Genomic DNA, 18,131 nt, shown 5'->3' with positions numbered 1-18,131 from the left:
TAGTGCCATGTCTCTCTTGTACTGGGGAGCCCGGAACTGGACACAGAACTCGAGGTGAGGCCTCCCCAGGGCTGAGGAGAGGGGCAGGATCACCTCCCTCCACCTGCTGGCAACACTCTGCCTAACGCACCCCGGGATCCCATTGGCCTTCTTGGCCACAAGGGCACACTGCTGCCTCATGCTTAACTTGTTGTCCACCAGCACTCCCAGGTCCTTCTCGGCAGAGCTACTTTCCAGCAGGTCAACCCCCAGCCTGTACTGGAGGCTGGGATTATTCCTGCCTAGGTGCAGGACCTTGCACTTGCCTTTGTTGAACTTCAGGAGGTTCCTCTCCGCCCAGCTCTCCAGCCTGTCCAGGTCCCTCTGGATGGCAGCACAGTCTTCTGGTGTGTTAGCCTCTCCCCCCAGTTCAGTATCATCAGCAAACTTGCTGAGGGTGCACTCTGTCCCTTCCTCCAGGTCATTGATGAATATATTGAACAAGACTGGACCCAGGACTGACCCCTGGGGGACACTGCTAGCCACAGGCCTCCAGCTTGACTCTGTGCCACTGACCACAACCCTCTGAGCTCGGCCATCCAGCCAGTTCTCAATCCTCCTCACCGTCCACTCATCTAACCCACACTTCCTGAGTTTACTTATGAGGATGTGATGGGAGACAGTGTCAAAAGCCTTGCGGAAGTCCAGGGAGACAACATCCACTGCTCTGCCCTCATCTACCCAGCCAGTCATTCCGTCAGAGAAGGCTATCAGATTGGTCAAGCATGATTTCCCCTTGGGTGAATCCATGCTGACTACTCCTGATCACCTTCCTGTCCTCCACATGCTTAGTGAGGACCTCCAGGAGGAGCTGTTCCATCAGCTTTCCAGGGATGGAGGTGAGGCTGAGAGGCCTGTAGTTTCCTGGCTCCTCCTTCTTGCCCTTTCTGAAGGCTGGAGTGACATTGGCTTTCTTCCAGTCCTCAGGCACCTCTCCTGATCTCCAGGACCTTTCAAAGGTGATGGAGAGTGGCCTAGCGATAACATCCGCCAGCTCCCTCAGCACTCGTGGGTGCATCCCATTGGGGCCCATGGATTTGTGGATGTCAAGTTTGGACAAATGATCTCTAACCCTATCCTTCTCAACCAAGGGAGAGTCTTCCTTTCTCCAGCCTTCCTCTCTTGTCTCCAAGGTCTGGAATTCCTCAGGACTGGCCTTAGCAGTGAAGACGGAAGCAAAGGCAGCATTCAATAACTCTGCCTTCTCTGTATCCTTTGTCACCAGGGCACCCACCCCATTCAGCAGCAGGCCCACGTTTTCCCTAGTCTTCCTTTTGCTATTGATGTATTTGAAGAAGGCCTTCTTGTTGTCCTTGACATCCCTTGCCAGATTTAATTCCAACTGGGCCTTAGCCTTCCTTGTCGCATCCCTGCAGGAGGATATGATATTTCAAGGATATGATACCTGAATCTAGATTTATGTAGTAGATTCTGTGTAATTAGTTGCACTTGCAGACTGTTATTTCTGAAGGACATCTGTGAGGAACTGAGACTTTTTCCATTGTCCAAGAAATGTGTACAAAATTCCATTGAGCAGAATTTAATCTATTTCTGGGTAATATGGGTTGCCTGGAATGGAGAGGGCGGTGCGGGAGAAAGACTTGTTTTAGGATATGGTAGTAAAAACTAAATCTTATAAAGATCTTTTTGACTGGTGTAAGAACAGAAGAGATGGAAGTCATGAGAAGTGAGTAGTAGAATTTGAATTTGTTTGAAAAAGTACACAGATGGATATGATAAAATGAGGAGAAATTGATTTTATGAAGGAAAATAATATGTCACGTATGTATTAGAGCTCTTTGAAAGTATCAGCAGGTATGTGGACATGGGAGAACCAGTTGATACTATTTACTTGGATTTCCGAAAGATAATTGACAAGATCCATCCCCCAAAGTTTAAAAAGAAGCTGAGTTGCTGTGGAGTAAGTTCTTCTTGAGTGTAAAGATGACGGCTAGAACGAGAGGTGGGGGAAAAGTCCATATGTAGAAATAAATTATCTTTTTCCATGATGGAATCCTGTAGGAGTCTGGACTGGAGATAGATGCATTTCAGTGCATTCATAAACGGTGTGGAAAAGGGGTAATAATGAGGCAAAAAAGTTTGACGGTATTATGTTATTGAACATAGTGGCAGTGGAAGGACAGCCAGCCATGACGGATTGCGGAGGAACCTTGCTGTGCTGACTGAGTTGTAGATTACAGATTGCAGTTTAATCAAGCTAAATGTACAGTAATGCAGACTGGGGAGATGCGGATGAAGAAGGCAATCCTTGCTTTATATACACAATGATGGACTCTGAGATGACATCATTTGATAATTAATAAGATCTTACAATTGAAATGAAAATGTCTGTTCAAAGTTCAGCAGTAGTCAAAAGAGCAAGTAGAATTCCGGGAGAAATAGAGATCTGTTATACTGCTGTTATACCTTTATCTTGTGCCACTGAGTCTAGTTTCCACCTCCCAAGATTGTACTGGCAGAACTGCATGTACAAGAGGGGCAAAAAGGACAGTCAAAGTAATGGAATAGGCCTATGTTAGAATAACAAAATATTAGTACTCTTTTCAGGCTAGAACAGAACTCTGGTTCAAGAATCACTGAGCTCTGGGTTATTGGTGGCCTACAGAATATACAGGGAAAGTATCATTAAAAGGGTAACTGTGTACTACCTTCTGTCAACATCAGCTATTAGATGCTGTTCCTGTTGGTTTTCTCTGTGCTAAGTAACATCTTTTTCACCATTCCCTAGCTCAAAGAAAGGGAGGAATGGTAAAGAAAGAAAACACACACACACAAACAAGAGGAGGTAAAAATAAGTTATTATCATGAGATGGGAGAAGAGGGTTAAAAATTGAAATAAATATAGGAAAAAGAGGGAACCAGGGAGGGACAGAGCAGAGCAGCCCTGACAGTAACCACCGCTTCTTGAAGGGGTGGCTGGCGATGCTCTGCTCAGAGGCATGATTAGACAAGGAGCTTGAAAGTGTCTTGCGGTTGCCAGGTGTCTTGTCAAGGTTCCTGCTCCTCCTGGCATTCAAAATGGCCAAGTTGGCTTGGGTCGGGTGAAGGTTAACATGGTCAACAAGAACATCCTGTGACTTGGTGAGGGTTTCCTTGGATGCGGAGGGTAAATAAAAGAGGGAACGGAGAGTGTATGTGGAGTATCAAGAGGTGCTCTAGGACCTGGCAAAGGAACCTGGCATGCTTGATATTTATATGCTCTAGGGTCTGCCTTTCACTGTAAGACTGCTTTGAGTCAGTATCCGATGAGAACATGTGAGCCTCTGTGGTTCAAATCCCTCATTGAGGATTTTTGTACTTACACTCCTGCTGAGCAGTGGGATTGGTTAACAGTGTAAGTTACCCTTGCTGGGGTTTTTCACCCTCCTATGGCAGTATATCCTGTTACTTAATGTTTTAATGTTATACAGGCCAACGAGTTGGAGGGGTGGAGCACAGTTGATTTGGGGTGGTTTTTGGGGCATGATTTAGAGGTGGCCTGGTTGGCTGACACACAGTCTACTCAAGAGACTGGGGAGGAGCCCCTGAGTACTGCTGGAGGCATGATGCAGGTTTGACCTTCTGTGTCTGTCTGTTATGTTTCTGTACAGCTGAGTTAGGGTAAGAGGTTATGAAGTAGAGAGTTGTAGGAAAATACTTTTTTTATACCATTCAGACAGTAACAAAACAGATTGAGAAGCAGTCTTACAAAAAAAAAATCAAAATAAAAATCCACCCTTACAAGCTGGTGTGTGCTTATGGCCGTGTGGCTGGCATCTGATTCTTATCTTGCAAGATCATTACCCTAGGAATTGCTTTCATTGAGACAGATTAAGATGTGGTGATAAGTGTATCTTTACAGACTCACTTTGTCCCTGAAGTGCCATTCAGGTTCAAGCCTTTAAAATTTCCTGTAATTTATATTCGGTGTTTAATGAAATATGAATACTTTTATCAAAGGTTTTACTGACAGTCCTCCACCTAGTTATCAAAATGGTGATGTGCCTGAGGCATGGCTAGATGGAGTCATTGTACAGCCAAGCAGTAAAACAAATCTCCCCTCTCTCCCCAAACTTGTTGAAAATTGGTCCAGTGTTTTCTTTAGAAGATTAATTCTCATTTTTATTCTGTAGTTTCCAATTTTGTTTACATTGTATTTGGAGGTGAGAATGTTCAGCCATCCAGAATACCTGAGGTAGGCAGTTCACTCTCTTGTCCACAACTTTCCAGAATAAACTGACAGAACAGTATATTTTCATGGATGCTACAAACAAATGGATAGTTGTATTACAAGTGCACTGAGTTGAAAAATAACTGGCACTTCTTACAGTAACATGGAAGTATTGTCTTTATTATTGCTATGCTTTATGTCATGGAGAAAAATAAAATTGTTCCCAAAATGTAGTATGGGAAAACTGCACTTAATGTTCTTTATGACTTGATTCTTTAACGCTTATTTTTCAAAAACTGTTCCAACAGTTTGGAAATGGTTTCTCTTTCACCAGCATGGTGAAACTCCTCATGACTCGACTCTGATTGTGTTAGACATTTTTTTCCTCCAGCAAATCTGTGCAGAAGTTTAGTGTTCGTCTTTTAACATTTATGGTCTTCAGAAGACATTGTTTTTTTTTCCTTCAAGATCAGATACACTGTTTTCCCTCTGTGGCTCAGTGAATTTCATGAATGATGATGCCATCTACCTTCAAAGGGGGAAAGTCTCACCTTTAGTTTTTTGAACAGTGTGCGGTAGTTCAAGAATGGATGGTACAAAACAAAGCTTTGCATAATTTTGTCAGGGATTTTTGTAGTCTTTAATTAGATTTTAACTTTTTAATTTATTCAAGTCAGTTGGTCTTACTGAAGTAAAGGGGGGGGGGGGCGGAACAGCATTCTCCCAAATGTTATATTTGCTTCGCTCAGGAGAGCCTTTATATCAGAATGAATCTTGGGTGAATACACAAGTGTTTGTAGCAGCTCTGTTTTACAGGAAAATATCAAAACATATGTTTTTTTCCTAGCAGATTCTAAAATAGCTGGGAAACGGTTATTAATTTTGTATGGATTGGCTTATTCTTTTTAGTTCTGGTGCAAAATCGATACTGAATGAGTAGGAGAAAGAAATTGATCTTACAACATGCAAGGTGGTTTTTGAATTAGATTTTTGAACAGATATGTGTTTATGTCATCAACTGTTGATAGATGTACCATGTTCTCAGAGCAATTTTTATTCCCTTAGAACGCTTTTCAACAAGGAGACCCCAGATTGAGGCATTCACTACAGCAGTGCCTCAGATTTTAAAAGCGAGTTTCTGTACATACTGATGTTTGCCGTAAAAAACTGATGCAGTCGCTTCAACTATGCAAGTCCTTCCAGCTGTGAACTTAAGAAAATAACTAGAGGAAACTGGTTTGGTTAGTAGTCAGATGTCTGTTCATAGTGATCAGGTGCTTAAAGAAATACTGATCAATTTTTTTTTCTTTCCAGGGAAGCATTCGGGAGGTGTTCATGTTTATCCAGGAAAGTAAATAAATGACTAGTGAATGGAATTAGGTAGAGTCTCTTCAAAACACACCAAATTGTATAGCATCTCAACTGTAAAGCACGTTTTTTTGAAGTTTGCATGATGATTTGTGTGTATGTGTTCCTTTACAGTACAAGCTGGAAGAAGAGAGTAATGTAGTTAATATATTTCAAAAAATCTGAAAACTTCCAGGGTTATCTGCCGTTTGAAGTTTACAGCATTTCACCTTTGACCCTCTTAAATGAACTATATTTCCACTTTGGAAAAAAATGCAGCTGCCTGATGTGATAAGGCTCAAACTTCATTCGATTAAGTTCTTTTTGAACTGAGAGCTGTGTTTTATACTAGCATACAGATTAACTGTGTTTTACACAGTTGTTTAAAAGAATGGGCGTGTCTCATTATGGTATCTGGGCAAAGATTTACCATGGTGGTAATAACGATTTAAAGGTGAATCACATTGCTCTAAGGCACGCCAAAGCGTCCCTCCGAGGTGTGGAATTCTGAGGAATACAAACTTGGAAACCTGGAACCACCCTCATTTGCTTGACTCTGCCTTCTTCCCGCCTTGGGGCACTCCTCACCCTCATCATCCCCAGTGGACCTTCTCCGTTACTCAGGACTTTATAGACGTTGGCCATCCCCTCAGTAATCTGCAGGTTGAAGAGTCCTAGTTCTTCGCTTAGAAGCTGCTCTGTGGTTTTTCTTATCCCTAATGATTTCCTGTGAATCTTGGAGACTGGAAGGGAAGGTGGAAATTTGAACAGTATTCAAAATGAGAGTGTGCTGTAGGTTAATACAGCGACCTTAATAGTGTTTTGGTCATACGGTTCTATTTGCTATTTTTACTGCTATTGAGATTTTTCTGGTTTACTATTGAGCTGATTCTTTCAAAGAAATGTCTCTTGTATCAGCAGATCTCATTTCTGAATAGCAACAGTTAGCTTCAAAGCCGATGTTCACTGCTTGTTAGTATCGCTTACGTTCTCTTGCAGCTTTTGATAGTCAGGCTATCTTGCCTCTCCAGAATATATAGAACAGCACAGATGCTCTGGGAGTGTGCGCTGGGACTTAGCTTTACTGTAAACAAAATGACTGTTTGTTCAAATTGTTTGTCTCCTGTCTTTAAAAAGTATTTTCTCAGGTTATTTGTCATGCCTTTTTTATTATTTTTATTTAGTGCCTTTTGGTACTCCAGGTTGACTATATCAGTGATTTCTCTTGTCTGTGTCCTCACTGAACCTTTGAAAGAATTTCAGTAGACTGAGATATGGCTTTCCCTTACAGCAACAGTGTGGAGTTATCTGTGTGCCTGCTAATTCTATTCTTTCAAGTAATTTCTGTAATTTTTTCTGGTGCAAGCATCAAACTTGACAGATCTGTTTCTCAAGTCTCTTCTTGAGCCCTTCTCAGAAATTCATGTTTTCTTGTATTTTGGTGCTACGCGATTGGGAGTATTTTAAGTGAGAATTCACAAATCAGAGTTAGTGGTTATTTCATTCTTGAATTCCTTCAGAATTTAGTTTTGGAAGTTCATTATTTTTCACTTTGTGAATTTGTTTTGTAGCCTCTTATAAACACACTTCAGGAAGATTTTGGTATGGGAAGTCTCCACAGTTTGTCCTCAGTGAATAAATCTAAAAGCAGGGTAGGGGGCTTTGTCATCCTTTATATGCTGATTATCTTTTGGCCCTGTAGGAGCCCTCTGTTCCTTCTGTATCTTGAAAAGGGCTTATTGTTATGCCTCTTCTTGGTTGTTTCTCAAACTTGGTTGCTTTATTTTTTACATGTAACCTCCTAGAGTTTATAGTCACTTTTTATTTTCCTCATTTGGGCACTACTGATTTTCTGAGATGCCCCTTTATTTCAGACGGCTTCACTGACTTTGCTATTTAGTCACCTTGGCTTTTTTTTTTTCTAATTTTCTTAAAAGCTTTTCTGATGCGAGGGCAAGTGATTGTCTGCTACCAGTGAGCTAAGTTCTAGCAAGCTGTTTTGGGTAAGCGGTTGTACAAGAGGCGTACAAGAAAAATGAACTAGAAGATCAACAAAAGTTCTTAAAAATAAAAATAATATATATGTTTTTAACTCTTTACTTTCATACATTATAATCGTGAATAAATTGCAGTTGTTTTGTTTTAACTACATTTGAAGAATGTCAGATATCTTTTAAATGTCTATTGTCGTAAAGAGTTTTCATGTGTGCTGGACACAAACCCTGGGTTTCTTTCCTAGAGGGCCAACGAAGCCTCGCTTCTCTGCCTAACCAGCCTAGCAGTGCAAGCAGAGCAAGTGGAATGGGATCCCTGGTTGACTTCATAAGCACGATGTATGAATTTGGTGAAGGTAGAGCCCAGAACGTGTGTGCTATCAGATGGTGTTTAGGGAAGCATTTGTGCACGTTAGCGTATCTCTGTGTTCAGGAAAGCTGGGTTTTGGCCCCCTTTGTTTTGAATTAAGCTATAATCTGGATTCATATCTCTGCCTAGTTTAGTTCTGTTCAATACTAAAAGATTCAGTGAGGAAGTTTTAAGAGATGTCAAATGTTTTAATTTTATAAATGGAACTGCAACAATTCTTAATTTATCCAAAAGCAAATGTTATGTTAAATGTTGCAAAATTGCAAAAAAGGCTATTGCTTTTTGTTGTGTAGGAAGCACCCACGCACTTCAAAATATTTTGCAACAGTGATTAGCACCCTGTAAAATGAGAGGTGATAATAGTTTTTTTTTAAAGTGGATGTTTAGCTGTGAACTGGTAATAAGAATTTCTGTGTTTTAATGGAGATCCTTTGAACCTAAAAAGACTGATATTTATGCTTGGACAAACCTAACTTTTTCTCAGCTTGACTTTGACAGCTGTGCAGCGTTTTTTAGTTAAAACCTTTTTTGACAGGAGAGTACAGAAAAAGCATTTCACGTTTGCAGTGAGAACAAATCCTTATCTCTTGGGAACTCAAAATACAGCTGAAGAATCTCTTCTTGTTAACTTCAGAGCAATAAATTATTATAAGTGGCTTGGGGAGCATGGCCTATATTTAAGATTTGTCAAATCCTTTCCACTGTGTGATCCTGTTTACTGTTGCATGTTACTTTGTTAAATGTAAACCATTCTGAGTGATGTTTTCTTTGCTAGCTGTTCACCTATAGTTGAATTTCTGGAAGTTAAAGGATTAAAGCGCGTGGAGGGGGAGGGTTGTTTGTGATTTTGTTTTTGTTACAGTGACCATTTTATGGAAAAACGCCAAATTTTCCTGACTTTATGAAAGAGGTCTTAGATTTTGTATGGATGGGCATTCTGGTATCAGGGCTCTATTTTCAAGCTTTTAAACATATGTTTTGTAAACAAAAATATAATGCAAGTTAAGTCAAGAGCCTTAAAACTGATTTGGCATTTTGTATCTGGGGATTTTGCATATGAAAGTAGCAAAATGTTGGGCAGTCCTGTGTTTCATAACATGCAGCGTTGAAGGAGTAAAGAGCAGTGTTTTTTCAAAGCCATATACTGTGAATAACCTGAGGTTTTCACAGCAAATAAGTAGCCTTGGAGTATGGATTCCAGACTCATTTTGTGGGAAGGAAAGACTTATCAGTCATAGCTATAAAGTTAGTTTATGTACAGTTCTCAGTATGTAGCAAATGTCTGATGAAAATCTGCCATTCTGGTTTGCTTCTGTCAGGAAGATGTGTGTTCAAATAAAAGGAATAAAGTTACTGTTGCATCATGGGGAAAAGTTGATGCACAACTCCACTACTTATGTATTGTGGCTCTTTTGTTGGTTAGATACTAATGAAGTTATGTAACTATATTATAACTAAGAACCCAAACGAATCCTTGTTTAAGCGTTTGTACGGCTTCTAATACATTAATTGTCTTAACTACAGTGAATGAAGTAAGTCTATATTTTCCAAATCTGCTCTTTCAAGTGGCAGAATTATTACATGTTCCATTCTCACTAGGCTGGAGTTTTTTGTTTACTAAAAAGATTGGGTTCTGCAGGCAGATGATGGCGGGTAACATAAGTATTTGGTTAAAAGTTTGTTACGCTTGCATAAAGGTCATCATGTATTCTACTGTAAGATTTTGCCCTAGAAAGAAATCTTAATGAAAGCCACCATGTTTGTGTGTTGCATGTATTACCTCTGTAACTCCACCTGCAGCTGTCTGCTGTGTTTGGTGTTAGTAAATCTAGGTATACAGCGACCATTGCAAAGAAAAACCTGTTATGTTTTAAGCATTTTGCATGTTACATTGTATTTTATTGGGCCTTTTAGGGGGATGCCTTTTCTGGTGTATGTAATTGCTGGTATATATCATTAAAACCAGGTACAAATGAAAAGTAGTATTTTCTTGTGACAAATATTGCATTTTTGTACTGCTTTATAATTGCAGAATATACATCTGATGAATTACTTCTTTTTTTTTCCCCTCAGTTGTACTCGCTAAATGATTACAAGCCACCTATTTCCAAAGCTAAAATGACACAGATCACCAAGGCAGCAATCAAGGCTATAAAGGTAAGAAATCAGCTAACAAATTTTCATTTCTTTTCCATTTCTCATCTCTCCGTATAACTGCATAGCTTAAACAATTTGCTACTGAACTTTTTTCCTCCTTCTTCTGTGTACAGTTTCCAAGTTATGATCAGATGAGATAGTGATGGATTTGCACAGGTGCAACAGAGAGCTTAATGTATTGTTTGACTTTATTTACTGGCTGTCATATGTGAGAAGGAATTATCCCAAATTGGTTCTTGGATCAGACCTGAAAGAGAGATTTTTTTTTTTTTTTTAATTTATATAAAAGGGAAACTAAAGTTGCCCAAGAACAAATATAAATATAATACTACGAAGGATTTTCTTTGTATTTTCAGAAAACATAAGATATATATATGCCTTTTGGATTAATACAATTGTTAAAATTTTATTTAATTTTCATAAATTCCTAGTGTACCTTTTCACGTGCATTGTTCATAGATTTTATTTTTAATGTTGCTTGGATGCAAATTGATCTAAATTTTAACATTAGTGTACTAATTAAAGAATTATCTTACCACAAAATAAAATTAATTGGTGAACAGCAGTGAAGCAGCAGAAAACAGCACTGAAGAACAGGGAAGAAAAGACGTATGCCATTAGTGTTAACCATTAAAACAAATGGGAACTCAGTGAAAGCAGGATAGATGAAAAAGAGGAAAGAATAAAAGCAAAAAAGCCATTAATTTATGCTTTTCCTATCTGCATTGCTCTGCTGAGGATGCAGAGATGTTTTCAGATTAATGGCATCCATATTGGTATTTTATGTAGTTCAGAGAAATAGCAGGCGATCACAGCAGAGTGAAATTCATTGGGTTTGTTAAATAAGAGAAGTCTATGCTAAGTAGTCTGTGGGTTGTGATGTAATGAAAATACTTAAACCTTTTCAGACAAAATAGTAACAAATGATTCTATGAAGTAAATGATTAAATAATACCAAAATATTATATCATATATTTCACTTGGAAGTCTTGAAATGTTTAGGTTTAAAAAAAAGTTTCATTATTTATTTTATGGTTGAGTAAAGTGAACCTCAGAGACATCATAACCTGCCAAAGTCATGTAAGTTGTAATTCTGATCTTCCAGATATTAACTTGTGGCTGTCAGTCCAGTACCTAATCTTCCTGACTGTGCTGTTTTCCTTAGAATATTTAATGCTAGAATGATGTACCAGGAAATGAAAGTATCCAGTAACTTGAATTTGGGATTGACATATTTTATTTCACAGAAATTAAAATCTTTTCTAAATGTGTGTGGAGCCTACTCCAAGTGTCATGTATACCAAGCAATAGTTCCTTTTTGTTACTGCACACCAAACAACGACCACCGTATGCAACAGTCAGGAGAAAATAGAATATAAAGTAGCTGCTGCGTTTGCTCACTCGCTACATTTGAGAGGTTTGCGTTTCAGTGCACTTTATGAGGTAATGGAAGAATGTAGCTCATGCTTCCATTTTTATCATTTCAATAACAACATTTAATTATATAGAGCTTTATCACTATTGCAATGATGTGTAAGATTAAAAAAAGATTCTGAAGTATTTAGTGGATGTGATCCTCCTATACTCATTTTTTAGGTTATTAAAGTGAACTTGGAAAATAAATAAAATATGGTGGAATTATATGCTTACTAACATCTTCAGTCATGTACAGTAGGATAACCATAGATTTTTGAAGGAGTAATTACATTCTTCTCATACTTCCCACTAAACAAGCACCCGTTTAAAAAAATCCAGTTTAAAAAAAAACCAGATAACAAGAACAACTGAGGTTTAGTTTTCTTTATGCTGTTAAATATTGTAAGGAAAACGGTATATTCAGCTGTAGGTATTGAATCACTGGTTAATAAATAGAGTTTCTAATTCTGAGTTTGCTATAATTATTGCATTACTTGAGCGAGCATATGCATTTTCACATGTTCTTCTTTATTGAAATGCTCTTTTTATTTTCCAGTTCTACAAACATGTGGTACAGAGTGTTGAGAAATTCATTCAAAAGGTAAGTAACTCACAGATGCTCACAGAGTCAGCGCACAGAAAAACTCCCTGTTTCATATTATGCAGAATATTTAAGACTGTCATGTTTTAGGTACTTGTGTAGATTAATATTTTTATTACACATTAGCTATTTCAGTTTTTAATAACATTCAATTTTTTGCTAGTAATCAGTTCAGCTGATCATAACCCATGATGCATAAAGACAAATAGTTTGTGCTCCTTTTGCACTGGTGATATACTTTGGTCTGAATGACTATTGATACCGTCTTGGGACTATTTCTCTGTCTGTATTCATTTAATGTTGAAATAGGCTGTCAATTAAAATGTAGTCCATGTAAACAGCTAACAGCAAAAAAATTGAAAGTGGTTTGGCAAACGACAGTTGCTTTTGCTTTTCTGGCAGGTTTTTCTATAATTTTAAAGCTGAAGGGAAGCTGATCAACCAGTCCCATCATTTGTGTAACATGAGATATAGGGTTTCAGTCAGTGATTCCTGCCAGTAACTTAAAACCAAAAAAATTATGGCTAGGCTGGCTTGACTTTTTGGGAAGATGTGGTATTAAGTTAAAGATTCTGAACAGCAGAGAATTGTATTGTACTTCGTTTTCTTCCAACAGTTTATTGTTCTCGGGTAAAACTGCATTTTACTTCCAATTAGAAATGTATGGATTCCAACTTGTGACTATTGTCTCCTCGTCTGCATTGTGCTGGATTGCTCAGTTGATCACTTTTGTAATGTATTTCTTCTCCTTTTGTAAATAGCAATAAATTGTGGTCAAATTGCCTCTTTATTTCCTCAAGCAAGCTGGAGGAATTAGTCTCTTAAAGTTACAGTTTCAGATGCATTCTCCATTCAGTTCTCCAGTATACTAATCAGTCTAGATTGCTCTATGTTATTAACCAGTCGTCCTCCTTAAATATTATTCCTTGGTACTCAGTGTATGTTGTGATATCTTTTGGCAGTGGCTGGATAGTGTGAACGGGGTTCAGCCTCAGCATGGTGTTTTCACTGTCTGAAAGCAGTTCATGAATGAAGTATTTAGCTAATAGAAGATTAAGTCTTATGTGGAAAGGGTGAGATAAGTTGTGTGTCACACACATGTTTTGTGGAGTTAGTGAAAACTTTGTAGCATACACTACCAGTGTCTTGTCAAATAGTTATCTTATGGAGCATTGCCTTTGACTTCTTTCCGCATCTGACAAAAGGGACCAGTATCCTCTGGTCCATGTTTACTCCTATAGGTAGGCATAGGAGGATGAAAATACGTCTGTCCTCCTATCCCTCTGCACATCTCCGATCGGTACCACTTTGTGGTTTGATGTCCTGAAATTCATCGTGTATTGGCTGAATTCCAAATACTGATTTTTAGTTGCAGTGGTTGCTGATTGTCTGTTCCATATTCAAAGGCAAGAGAGATTCTCCTCTGAATGAAGAATTGGCAATTTGTTGGGAATTGCACTGGTTATTCCTGACTCTTCCACAAACTAGTAAGAGTATGGATTATATTTACACATTCTGTGTTTAGTCCTAAACTACTTTATGAGGGAATGTACTGAATTCTGAACCATTCGTTGCTGATTATGGAGAAGGCCGATCTATGTTGTGATTGATAACCTTGTCTAATGATCTCTCTGCATTAGATGTTTTCCCTTGGTGGGCTTGATAATTCTTGTTCAGTCTTTTATGAATAATTTAATGAGGACCATAAATTATTAATACCATGAAATAGTGAGCTGGTATTTGAGTAGAATCATAGATGAAGAGGTGAAAGTTCTTGTCTAGCCATTCGATGTTTATGGACTGATTTTGTATGTCTGGATGATTGAATTATTTTTCTGGAAGCAGTCACCTCCTCAACGCGAAGCGCAGACCATTGAATCTTCCATTAAAATCTGCTATGGACTTGTCCACCATAATGCCAGTTCCATCTTAATTAGTTTCCTGTGGGTTCTTTCCTGCTCCAGTCATTTCTTTCCTCAAAATTCATCTCACAAAAGTTATTGGAACTTCAAGTAAAATAATTCTTCATGACATTTTGTTTTATGACCCTATCTCACTGAGCTATTATCATCTTGGTTGACTGTATCTCTGGCAAGACAGCAATTTAAGGGTGGTGTGACCGCATTCCATGTACAAGTATATCCTGCTGAGAGAGCAAGACTCGGATCCTTTTGTCTGAGTAACCAAATATAACTATTATCTTCATACTTAGACATGTTCCCAAAGTGAACAGTTGGTGTGTTACAGCTTTCTTATCTGGGATTGTGGATACTTAAGTTCAGTGCCCAGATGTAATTTTACTACTTTATTTTTTACTTGTATTTTTTTATTATTATCTGTATTATCATATTCATTATCATCTTTTCTTATTCTAAGTATATGTCATGTTTTTAAATACTCCACCTAGCATATTTACTGAGGTTTTTTCACTAAATTTTCACGGTTTTTTATTATTTTGAGCATTGTGAAAGGTTGTATACGTGCATGTTGTATATACAGAATACTTTATTTTTTATGATCAGTTAGCTGAAATTGGAGTAGCTAGAATATATGGACTTTATTTTCTGAAGACCATATAATACATCCAGTTACATTGTAATTTCACGGTTTTAGTATAGATTCTTAAAAATAAAGAATGCCACAGCTATAAACACGTATCTACATTTACAGCATAAATAAATCCTCTATTGAGTTTGTAAATGTTAGCAAGTCAACACTTTTCAAAAGAAAAAAAATTTATCTAGGCTCTTATTAAATTAATAGTCGGAAGAGTTTGTTTTTAAATGATTTAGAGAATTTTTATTATGATAGTATTAAGAAAAATAAAAAGCAAAAGCAGAATTGGCTTTGCATACCAATGAATTCCTTTATACCTGAAGCAATAGGTTTATGTTTAGAAACCCTCACCTTCTCTCTAAGTTGTATTAATAATAGAAGTAAAAATAATTTTAAATATCTGGTCTGTATGTATTACCTCATATGGAAAACTCAAGAGTGAAGTCCTGTTTAACATCTTTTTATTAATGACCTCAAAGAAAGAATAAATGGCACACTGAGGAGGAAGCCGTACATATAAAGCAAAGAGAAAAAAGATATAAGGACCTAGCAAGATTAAAAAAAAAAAAAAGTAGAAAGTGACAAAATAAAATTCTGCTTGGGGAAGAGGTAAACTAACACATTTGAAAATATGATCTGACACATACACAAAATGCAAGGGAGAAGCCTAAGAGGATGTGATGCCAATAGACTGAGCTCTGCATTAGAGATAATGAATTTACAGTGTTGCATAATACATTTTTAGACTATCTGAACAAGAGAGGGAAGGAGTGTACTTTCTCAGGTTTTCCATGATATCCTATTTGATAAAAGCGTACAACCAGTGGTCATAAAGTAAATCCACGTCCTAGTATATTCCAGTGATGATTTCATTGTAGTTCTGTGCTACTTTTCAGACTATAATTGCTGCCTAAGTAAAATTACCTAAATAATTAGAGTTGCAGTTGGAACACATGTGCTTTGTAAGTACTATGCTGTTTGTAAATTTATATATATGTTTTGCACAGTTTTAAAATAAGCATCATCAGTATATTCTCAGCCAAGCAGATGTCCACATAAATACCTTCTTGTTCCAGGGAAGCACTTAACACACACTGCTTAATGATTCAGAACAAAGTTAACATTTTGACTTAGATCATCAAGAAGGACAAAAATCTTTGGAATAATGTTTCTGCCTAGTTGCAACAAACTACTTGGGATTTGTTCATGCTTTATGCTGTTCTACCTCTTTTAAAATAGTGGTGCATTTTAAAAGAATATGCAATTCATGTACTAGATTTTGATAGTTAGATTCTAAACAGTTTGGTTTTTTAGTGGTAGGAAATTGATTTTCCACCATTTGCATATTTTCAGAATATGCAAAAATGCTATAAGAGAGTTTGAGACAGTTTGATACTTGAGGAATGACTTATTAAATAGAGAAGATGTTGCTAATACCATAAGCCATTTAAAAATTATAGAGAACTATCCATATTTGCTCTCGGGTGTTAACGGTATATGTTATTTTTCACATGTGCATATTTTAAATTTTCATTCTGTATAGTGCAAACCAGAATACAAGGTGCCTGGTCTGTATGTCATTGACTCCATTGTGAGACAGTCCCGACATCAGTTTGGACAAGAAAAGGATGTCTTTGCTCCAAGATTCAGCAATAACATCATCAGCACTTTCCAGAACTTGTATCGTTGTCCTGGGGATGACAAGGTAAACCACTTACTCTTCTTACAGACTCTCCTCCGTGATGCCCAGTGACAGGGCAAGAGGGAACAGGCATAAACTGAAACATAGGAAGTTCCAACCTGAACCTCAGGAAAAACTTCTTTACTGTGAGGGTGACTGAGCACTGGAACAGGTTGCCCAGAGAGGTAGTGGAGTCTCCTTCCCTGGAGATATTCAGAACCCGTCTGGATGTGACCCTGGGCAATATGCTCTAGGTGACCCTGCTTGAGCAGGGAGGTTGGGCTAGATGATCTCCAGAGGTCCCTTCCAACCTCAGCCATTCTGTGATTCTGTGATTCTTGTAATCAAAACAATCTTTAATGTGTTATCTATTAAAGTAAAATCTTTAACTCACTTTTTGCTTAATATAGTGAACCTGATTATGGACTTCTCTTTATGCATTTATATATATTTCTTTTAATTTTGCTTCTGTGAATAGAGTCGTGGAGGTAGATGCATCCAGCCAGGTTAAAAGGGGTCTTTCTGTGAGGTTTTCAAGAAGACTCAATGAGTGGTAGTAAGATATTTTGATGGGGAGAAATTAAGCAGGCATTTGGTTGGACAGGGAAGTGTTGTCAGTCTTCCATTTTCTTCCCTTTTTCATTAAGAAAATGAAGCAGTTTTTTCACTGTTGAGGAGTGAATATCTTTCTTGATAGCAGCGTCTTCAGTGCAAGCTAGACTGTTTTGCTGTGAAGCAACAATAGAAAAGCAGCAAAGTGTCTTTAAAGTTATCTTTCTTTTGGTGCTAAAACAACTAACAGTTGAAGAAGTCCTAATTTGAATAGTTTAACCCAACAGGGCAGCTGATCCCTTGGACCACAGTAGTCAGGATTGTCACCAGATTATTTTTATGCTATTTAGGTTGGTTGGAAGTAGCAGAAGGTGCAGACAGTTTAATAACTTCCTTTGTCACACTGATTTTACAATAGCTAGAGTGTCTTAATATTAGCACATTGAAACATTACAAAATGATGAGAAATGCCAAGGGCTTCATCTCCACATATATTTGTGTGATGCAGTTACTAAATCAAGTGGTAGGTGAGGCAGGAAAATGAAAGAGAAAGACTGCTTAGTCTTAGGACGGTTGAATGCCATCCTGCGACCGCATTTTTCAGTTGCTGATGTGAAAACCAAAGGCATCCATGAACGGTGAAAAAGGCCAGTTCAGTCATTGCATGCGTCCTGTAACTGCCTTAGGTTTCCTGCTTTCCTGTAGGAGGTAGAACCTCTACAAGAAAATATGTCAGGATTTGCAAATTGAAATTAGTTGAAAAACTCTAGCATGGATATCTGTCTTGTCTTCTGCAGCAGAGTTCTGAGGTGCTGCTGAACAGATTATTTAAGCTAAATGACATTTTTCCAATCTGGTTTTAAGTTCATCTCAATGATCAAATTGTGCCGCTTCTATTCCACAATTTTGCATGTATATAACTGTGAATTTGTGTGTACGTGTCCGTGTGGACGTGTATACACACGTATACATATGTAAGTGTGAACTTCTGACAGTTAACCTAATTTTCTCTTCACTTAATTGTATTCCTTAAGCAGTATTAGTTTGTTTTGTATAATACTAAATATTTAGTTTACTACTCTGGGAAATCTAGTAGCACACAGATAATTTGCCCTGTTGAAGAGCGAGAGCTGGTGCAAGGGTGGCTGCAAGTACTCAGTTTGCATCTGGCTTTAAAAGATATCATAGTAAATTTATTGTCGTGTGAGAAACAGTGCCATTTATCCTGTCATTTAATGCTTCTCTGA

The 18,131-nt window shown here is 37.8% G+C and overlaps 1 protein-coding gene across 3 annotated transcripts in view; it reads left to right on the top strand.

The window, feature by feature from the left end:
• Positions 1–18,131, top strand: part of SCAF8 (SR-related CTD associated factor 8) — a 101,445-nt gene that overhangs the window by 12,545 nt on the left and 70,769 nt on the right. For all 3 annotated transcript variants that reach the window (XM_068938651.1, XM_068938650.1, XM_068938648.1), the window contains exons 2-4: positions 9,995–10,078; positions 12,051–12,095; positions 16,195–16,356. In XM_068938651.1, the coding sequence (XP_068794752.1) occupies positions 9,995–10,078; positions 12,051–12,095; positions 16,195–16,356 (291 nt within the window). The remainder of the gene's footprint in view (positions 1–9,994; positions 10,079–12,050; positions 12,096–16,194; positions 16,357–18,131) is intronic.

This window comes from Struthio camelus, chromosome 3 (genome assembly GCF_040807025.1).
Source record: "Struthio camelus isolate bStrCam1 chromosome 3, bStrCam1.hap1, whole genome shotgun sequence".
Classification (NCBI taxonomy): Eukaryota; Metazoa; Chordata; class Aves; order Struthioniformes; family Struthionidae; genus Struthio; species Struthio camelus.
This window is presented reverse-complemented; position numbering and strand designations above follow the sequence as displayed.